The 9050-nt window shown below is 34.5% G+C and overlaps 1 protein-coding gene across 1 annotated transcript; it reads left to right on the top strand.

Annotated features, from left to right (window-relative positions):
- Nucleotides 1-1185: 1185 nt before the first annotated feature.
- On the top strand, nt 1186-8732 carry LOC129300287 (uncharacterized). Its single transcript, XM_054938851.1, has 12 exons — nt 1186-1341; nt 1609-1711; nt 2136-2222; nt 3907-3953; nt 4770-4827; nt 5098-5214; nt 5484-5609; nt 6250-6343; nt 6940-7034; nt 7791-7883; nt 8055-8263; nt 8548-8732. The coding sequence occupies exons 2-12, from the start codon at nt 1630-1632 to the stop codon at nt 8704-8706; spliced, it is 1167 nt and encodes a 388-aa protein (XP_054794826.1). The 5' UTR covers nt 1186-1341; nt 1609-1629; the 3' UTR covers nt 8707-8732.
- The last annotated feature ends 318 nt before the right edge of the window (nt 8733-9050 follow it).

Here is a 9050-nt window from a genome sequence, read left to right on the forward strand (position 1 = left end):
AAGACACGAAGCTTCATATTTCTTCTTAGTGGACTTTAGCTCAGGAATCTTTTGCTTCCTCAACTCTACCACCTCTTCCTTATAATCTGATCCGTTGGACCTCACTTTTAGTTCTTGCTCTTGAAGCTTAGCCAAATAATCCTTCCATCCATTCATAATATCGAAATAAGGTTCATTCTTTGTCAAGAAACCAACAGGGTTCAGACTTAACAATGAATCCTTATAAGAAATCATTCTTCTCTAACTATGATTCTCAACCTTTCCTCCTTGACTAGTGAATAGCTCATCTCCTCCAACCTTCATACTTCAACCTCTAGGAACGCTCCTCGAATCACCGCCACTGCCTTCACCCTTCTTTGGTACACTGCTCTCACCACTCTTTTCGCCACTCATTATTGCCTCTTTTTAGCAAAGTCATTATTCTCTGTCAACATATTTTAGCGCAACAAAAACACTTTTAGATGTGGCAAAATTTCTCTTACACCATTTTGAACTACAATATAAGGTATTGATTACTATTTCATGGTTTTTGAAAAGAGTTAGTTGAAACTTCATTTTTTTTAAAAAAAAATTCACATGTTTTCAATTATATCCTTATCAAATATCTTATAATGCTACTTTGATAATGATATTTAAATTTCAATGCATTATTTTTTCATAGAGTAATAGATGAAGTAAAGATATGTTTAAAAAATAATTATAAAAATTATCTAATATTTTATATTTTGAATTAAATAAAGTTTATCAAAGATGTCTTACATTGCAATTTGGAAAAGTCAAGTGACAAGGAAAAAATCATAACATATACATTGGCACTCACATGCAATCCAAAATGGATGTAAAACAAAACCTTCTCTCAATTCTCCGCTAAAATTCTCCGCACCAGTTCTCAATTTGATTTCTAGTTTGTTATGCTAGTTTTATAACCTATTAATAATAATTTATTAAATTATAGATATATATATATATATATAATTATTAATTAATAATTAATATTTACGTTTTGAATTAAAGAGAGTGGCGGAGCGTAGCCGATAACAGTGTGGTGCAGAGTACGGTAGGAGTTATTGGCCAAGCTAAACGCTTCTATACGCGCGGCCAAGCTCGCTTCAGACAAAGCTTCTCTTTTTTGGATTTGCCATCTCTCCCTCTTCTCCCCGCGGAGGAGAGAGAGAGAGACTTTGAAGAGTCCATATTTTACGTGCGAGCAAAAATAGCATTCCCAAGCAACGAATAAATTCTCTTCTTCTGTCTTCTAGGGTTTGCGTTCCCGCCATTGTCGACCTTGCTCGCTGCCGCTCCTTCCCCCTGTTCTGCACTGGCATTGCTCTGAGATCATCTGTATTTCCCTATTTGATTTCAAATTTCGGATTTATTCCCCTTTTAATAGGATTCTGATTGGTCTATTGGTCTATCCTTTTTCTTTTGGTTTAAGGTGAAGTTCTGCTTTGTTACTGCGATGGATATTTTTTTAAAATTTCCGATGCTTCGTTTTTGCAAATACGTGGTTTGTATTTCGGCGCTTTGCTGATTGGCTGGTATTTTTGATGAAATTGGTTGTTTAGATATAGGTGTTTTTGAAAGTGATGTGATTGTTGTAATGTGCAGATATACCATATCCTGCTCTCAATGGTATGCTCGTTTGGGAGTGGGAGAATGGCAGTCATTGCAAGGCTTCTGGCTGCTGGCAGGTTCTCCCAAACTAGGGCAGGTAGTTTCAGTGATGTTAACTGTTTTCTTAGGGTTGGAAGTTAGTTAAAACTGCCTTATAATTTTGAATGGAGGGAGTTTATTGTTTATCTGTCAAAGATCGGGCCTTAGAAAATTAGTTTATTTGATAATTATTTTGTTTGAATAATTAAATATTTGTCGAATATTATTCAAAACGTATGATAAGAATACGCCTTTTTTTAGAGGTCTACCCCCCTGAAGGCGTCTTTCATCTTTAACTACATTGATTGTATTCAGGCTTCAGTTGAGGGATAAAATGTACTTTCTCCTTTTTTTTCGTAAGCCTGTTGATTATGCTTAGCTTTGTATGCTTTCGCAATGTGTACTTAGTAAAGTAATAGAGAAACAGTTATTATTCTTTTTAACATCTGATCAACATTGTACTTCTTGGAAATCTTTGGAAGAGGAGATTGGCCATCAGAAGTCAGCTGCTGAATACGTTTTCAGAGATCTGCGAGATGCAGATGAAGCAAATTTGCTTGATGAAGAAGGTGTCCACCTTCATTATACTCATCGTTTTAGTTTTGGCTTGATTTGATTACTGAATAAAGGCAATTTCTGTCAATGCATTGCTCAGACGTTTCTCTTTAAAATTGAATAAATGATTATATGACCATTTATTTTGTTGAAAATAGGCTTCTTCAATGCGCCATTGGTAGTTGTGGCTGCACTAGCTTGTTTTGTATATTCTATTTTGCTATCCTGCTTCTATTTTTGCCTTTGGTTAAATTTTTTATGAATAACACTTAAAACATGCATCACTTTGCCATTCTATTTTGTCTCCTTTTTGTTTATTTGAATTTTTGTGTATAACATGCAGACTTCTATAATGTTGGACAGCCCTGGGTGATTAATTGTAGACTATCTCTTACTTTAACAAGATTTTATAACTCATGAGTATAGGAACTTCATTATTAAAAAAAAAATTAATTCACAATGTGAAATTAGAAGATACTGATGATAAAACCAATATTCTTAAATTAACCCACACAGATGTACATCCCCCTTTTGTGAGTCATAGAAGTACTATTGTCTTGGATTGGAAAGAAATTGTGGTGGACTTGTTTTAAGGAGCAAAAGTTTTCTAGGTGTCATCTCATACTTCAATACATCTATTTGAATCTTAGTATAGTCTATTAGCCCTTTGTATCCCTATTTACAGAGCTACAGGAGCCCATTTATTATCATCCCTTCTTATGGCCTAGTGAAATCAAGAAACTGTAAAACTTGGTTTTCTGCACTGCTATAAAAAATGGTTATATATATATATATATATATTTCTATATTTCACTTAGCTTACAGCTTTGCACCTGAAACTTTCTCACTAAATTGATACTGAACTCTCTTAGAAGAAATTTCACATCAACACTGATGCTTAGAGAAATAATAAATGGTCCCAAAGCTCAAATTTATGTGCAACAGGCATACCTTAAGAAATGCCTGTTTAATTTGTTACATTCATATTTGTCAAATAGTGATAGATATTTGAATTGGAGAGTGTATTTTTGAATTGCAAGTCATAGCATGCATTGAATCATAAGATTCTGCAACAATTAAAAAATAACTTCATGTATGAAATATGACATGTTTTAATCCTTAAGATATGCATGAAACACTCAAGATAGTAAATCTAACCAAAAAGATAAGAAAAATTCTTTAACATAGGTCATGGGTTAGCTTATTAGTCGTAAATTCGTAAGTAATTAATTCTTGAAATCATCTCAAGTAATATATTGATTTGCTTTTTTTTTTTTTTAATTTCAAGATATAAGCCAACACTTAACAACATTACGGCAAGCCAAACCAACACCAACTCACTGTTTTGATGCAATTTTGAATTGTAAAATTGTGCTTCTGTGTATTGATTTGAATTGCTCATTTATGGTTAATTCAATCATCAATTCATTTCATTGCCTTTAAGATTCATTATGAATCTTAAGGTTTGGATTGTGAATTGCTCTATGCTGATAACTTTGGTTATATTCTCAATAGCTCAAGGTACTGCCCTTCAATTCTTTCACATTGTCACTTTAGAACTTGAGAAGGAGGAACTAGTTATGTCCCTCAATCTGAACTCGTTGAATTAAAATATGGGATATTTATGCCTGTCTTTTGTTTCTCCTTTTTTTAGTTTTCAGCTTTTCACACTACTGCTTAGTGTATTTTCTATTGCAGATATGCATGTGTATGGTTTGAGACCTATGTCTGATCCCTTGCAGCTGGTAAGGTTTGCTTCTTGTTAACTTTTTTAAATCCACGCTAGTGGCATTAAATTTAGTTACTGGGAATAGAATGCATACACAAATGTTATTGGGAAACACCCCTGAAACAACTGTAGCTTAATGTATTCTAGTTACCTTAATTTACATATATTCAGTTTCGTGTTATGATTGTAGTGTCTGTCTTTTTTGTAAACTATTAAACAATGTATGACCCTAGCCACCTTGTACTATTGATAGTTGGAGTAAAGGATATGATAATCAAATCTGCATTTGTGTGCATGCACCATGTAGGGAATGGGGCAGAGTACTTACTGCATTCTTTAAGCTCTGTAAGTTGTCACTATTGTGTAAGCTCTTTGCTTTTGCATGTGATGCATTCTTTGATACCTTGTTATTCGAACTTTTTAGGTGACATACTCAATTCCTTTCTTAAATCATGTGATGCTTATTGCTTTGCAAGGGTCATAGCTGCTTTGACCTCTTGCTTGATTTTTATTCATTAGGAGTTTCTCTTGTATGCCACAAGAAGGGGGCTCCTGTTTCTGAAGTAGTTTTTGTTGGTCAACAGAAAAAACAGTTTTTGATTTTGATGTCTGCCTCCTTAAATAGTGTCATACTCATCACATAGTCAGCCTCCTGCATGGTTCATTGGAAGCAATTTTTGCCTTTCATATCAACTTTTTTAAATTGTACAATTGCTTGACATATGTAAATATGTGTGTATGTTATTCACAAAAAAATGTGTGTGTTGACATTATTTCCTTGATAATAAAGTACTTTCACTTAAGATAATTGATTGTTTGTATAATTTTGAAGGTATGTTGCAATGCTTGCAAGAAGCCCATCCAGGCCAGCCAATATGCTGCTCATGCAGGTAGGACTGGACTTTATTTATCTTTGGCCCTTTGCATGAGGTCTGAGAATTCACAATTTGTTAGCATGTGGCATTAATGCTCATTTGTTTTCCATAAAAAATTCTGTGCATCTATTTCTATTAGTTTCATATTTTGTATAGGTCTGCATATGATTCTGGCTATTTATAACCGGCTTCTTATTTTTGGGCTCCTTTTGTATGTGAAAAGGGTATGAAATCACTAATATTGGTTTTTACTTTCTTTGTCTCTCTTTGCTGCCGACTCTTCAGAACTTTGTAGGTCATTAAAGTATGCAGAACAAACCATTTTGGAGGTTGATGGCAGCATGGGCTATCGAAAGCCCCCAAGAAAAGAAAAGAAAAAGTTATCATCAACTTCTTGTGCTAGTATCCACATGATAATAATCGAGTTAACTATTCAGCTGCAAATACTGTTTAGCGCTAAGTTTCATCCCTGATTTTATCTGCTGAAAGTGAAAGTAAATTAATGATTTATTTACCTTTGAATATTCTATGTAATTATTGCATCCTTTGAAAATTATTTTAGGTGTACCTTCAACTTAATTTCATTAAAGCAGTCTTCTCTAGTTGTTCTAATTACATGCTAATCACAGTTAGTTGTAATATAAGTATTTGTACCTCCTAACCTCTCGAAGATCAAGCTCCAGCAGTTGGGGAGGAGGGAAGGGCTGAGGCTGTGGATTCTATTGATGCCGCTGTGCCACCATCCCATATGAATGATCATCAAATTAGAGTCACTTGCTATTCCAACGATGGTAAAGGTAAAAACATTTTTCCTGTGTTACTCTTTCTGTTCTCATCCTTCATACATGTCATTCCTAGCCCCCCTTTTTGCTGATGGTTAACCCAGTTTGCTGCATGTATCAAGTTTTGCTTGGACAAATCAATTTGTTTATTAGTTTCTGGAAAAACAATGACATCCAGGCCAGATAAACATGATTGCTGCAATGCTTATAACTTGTATTTGATTTAATCACTCTGAACCTTTCCTCCTCCAACAACCAAATAATTTTAGCTATGCCTTGAACATGATTTTTGTAATGGAAAAATTAACTTTCTTCCCTTTGAATCCTCTTGCTGTTGGAAAAGTATATCGCTGTGGAAGTGTGGCTTATTGATTTATTTCAAAATTGATTAAAGAATGGGAACAAAAATATATTTTTTCACAAATAATGCGATGTAGGTAGTTGACATTTAACATCCTTAGGTTGAGATGGGTGATGGGTCGCATATATAGTTTTAAGCTTATTTTCTTGGCAATTTGGTTGGGTATATCTAACAGGTTGTTTTGAAGGAGTAATGTTGAGTTTCTGCTAAAGATTTCAGTTATGCTGTAAAGCTGATGTGCTAATTAATTTGAAAGCTTCATCATAATACCAATTTCCTTAAATACTCATGTAGATGCAGCATCTATGATGGATGGTACGGGATTTAAACTTGGAAATAGAGATCACCCAGCTTCTGTAATGCAACCTCCAACAAAACGTCGTAAATTGTATGCTTTCTTAGTTCTCAAGACATTTTTAATTGTTGAAGTCGGATCAATTTGACATCATTATTGCCTTGTGCCTAGAAAATGTGTTGCTCAATAAATCTGTTCTTTTTCAGTGTCTTCGGGGGAAAAGATTATAATCAATAGAAAACGTTTTCAAAACACCTTGTTTCATGTTGAATATCTCCCACTCATCTCCCTCCTCTCAAAAAGTAGTTCTTCATCAAGTAGAAAACCCGTTGCAGGCCTAGCAAGAAGTTTTAAATCAACAATGAAATATTTTGGCGTCGGGCTCAATAAAAAGCTTGTGATTCAATCTTTATGAAATCAAGACCAGCTATGATGCATATGATATGCTTGGAATGCTATATTATTCCAAACTGCTGGCGGGAAAGCCCTGTAGATGACTGAGTTAAATTTTAAGACACTGTTCACTCAACCTATCTTACTCATTATGCAGTTTTTACGCTTTATATATATATATATATATATTTTAAATTTACATTAGGAGGGTTTGAACCTTGGATTACTCATTTTACCACCTGAGCTGCTTTCAAGCATCTTTGTTTGTCAAGATTGTGCTCATTCTTTCTCTGCAGGATTAGTGGAGTACATTCACCTCTACCAGAAAGTCCTGCAACAGAATCTAGAATAACAAGACCAGCTAGCTTTGCAAATAAAAATACTTGCAAAGGTGCGTGTATGTCTGTTGAAGTTGTTTGTTACATCTGAAGTCAGAACTTATGGGGATGAGTGTTTTCTTGTACATTCTGGTCAATATTTTATCATTAACAAGGGAGATAATTATAATTTTGATCATAAAAAAATATACATAGTTTTAATTCTGGGTCCGTGCCTAATATCATCCCAAACTGGCTCATATGAATGTTTTAATTTGCTTCTACTTGGTTGTTCTTTACATTGTATTTGTACTGGATGTGAAGCATACTGGGGGCATGAAAGGGTCGACTAGAAGATAGAAATTTGAGAAGGGACCAAAATGAGAAAGCAGCCCTTCCCTGGCACTAGTGTCATTTTTTATTTAGCACAGGCAAACAGGCATCAATTGTTCTATGTCTAAAGAAAATCATTCCATTGCTTTTTCATTCTACTTGATTCTTCTTTTAACGGAAAAAGTAACTACTGAAAACTGATCTTTTCTTATCTACACCTGTGCTCTTATTGACTTTCATTTGTAATAAACACAGTGCACACTTTGCTAAGATGTAATTTCAGGTCTAGAACTTGGAAAATTTTGTGGTGATTCTACTCTTACTGTATTGTATAATCATCTTTGTGGGAGGGAGGCATTACCTAGTTTTTTTAATTTATTTTATTATGTAATCTCAGGTCTAAAACTTCAAAAAACTTTATGGTGATTCTACTCTTACTGTATTGTATGATCATCTTTGAGGGAGGGGGTTTTGATTTATTTTGTTTTGTTTTTCAGGTGGGGATATGTTGGAAAGAACTGTCTCTGAAAATGGAGATCCAAGCCATAAAAATTTTGGGCTTGTCCTAGAGCAACACCTTACAAAGAGAGGTATTATGGATGATATATGTTCAGTTAATTCGTTAACCCTATAATTCTTGTGGAAAGTTTTGTAACCTTTTCTAAATATTTCCTTATTCTTCAATTCTTATGGTTTCTGATATATCCTGCCATTCTCTCCCTCTCGTGTGTTGTTAACAACGTATGTTTCAATTGAATTAGACGGTCCTGCACCCCTTGCTACCAAGGTGTATTATTCACAAAGGAACAATCGTCTGCGTGCAGCTCTTCGTCATCTTTATTTTCAGGAATCAAGCAATGAATTATGTACAGATATTGCCAGTCCAAAGTCCTCAAATGAAACGTTAGCGTTCCAAGATTCACATCATATAGACCCTTCATTTGGACAAAAGGATGATGATAACACGGAGGTATTTGATTTTCTCTCGTATGATTTTAGGTTAGCTACTTTTATCACATCCTTCAACAAAAAGGTTATGTGGCTTGTTGGAATACTAATGCTGACTGTATACATGAAGCATGCATGATCTAACTTAAAATCAGCATGAAATTTGGGTCTCTCTTTTGTCTTTTTGTCTTTTTGTTAAAAGAAGGAAGCATATGATATTGATATCTATTGTCCAGCTATACTTCCTGTCTTGAGTTGGTAAGTGAACAAGCTCTGACTTGCATCATTATTTCTTTCGGAAAACAGTGCCTCTTGCCAAATTTGAGCTCAGTGCGAAGTCCTAATCATATTCTTGCGAAAAGTTCAGACATTTGCATGCGTAAGGCAGAAGACCTACCGGCTAGCAACTTGCCAAATCAATTTGTTGTTAATGTTTCAAGGCCTGCAGCTCCTCATCTTGTTTGACAAGAAGCAGCTTTCTTCCAAAGCCTTATTCTTTTGCAAGCAACACAGGTAATCTTGTAAATTCAATTTTGGTCTCATTCACTATTTCACTAACTTTTCAATGCCATTTTCTTTTCATATCCTTAATTAAGAAGATTCAGAGACCATTAAAAGAATGTCTCTTGACTGACTATAAGAATGTCAGTGGATTCACAGCGTTAACTGAGGTGATATGACTGGCATTAAAGTGCATGCTTTGACAAAGAGACAAATAGACATGATGCATTGCTACCTTGATTGAATTTAAATGAACAACTCTCTTACACAGGATCATGTTTGTATCGTTGTTATTTTTCGAGTTAGAT

The sequence above is a fragment of the Prosopis cineraria genome, unplaced genomic scaffold, assembly GCF_029017545.1.
Source record: "Prosopis cineraria cultivar Desert tree isolate PC_DT_omini unplaced genomic scaffold, ASM2901754v1 PC1519, whole genome shotgun sequence".
NCBI lineage: Eukaryota > Viridiplantae > Streptophyta > Magnoliopsida > Fabales > Fabaceae > Prosopis > Prosopis cineraria.

Excerpts from the sequence above, each read along its gene's own strand:
- LOC129300287 (XM_054938851.1), top strand. The coding sequence starts at position 1,630 with ATGGTATGCTCGTTTGGGAGTGGGAGAATGGCAGTCATTGCAAGGCTT. Across the intron at positions 5,610-6,249 it reads CTATTCCAACGATGGTAAAG|ATGCAGCATCTATGATGGAT; the intron begins GTAAAAACATTT and ends ATACTCATGTAG. Across the intron at positions 7,035-7,790 it reads AAATAAAAATACTTGCAAAG|GTGGGGATATGTTGGAAAGA; the intron begins GTGCGTGTATGT and ends TTTGTTTTTCAG.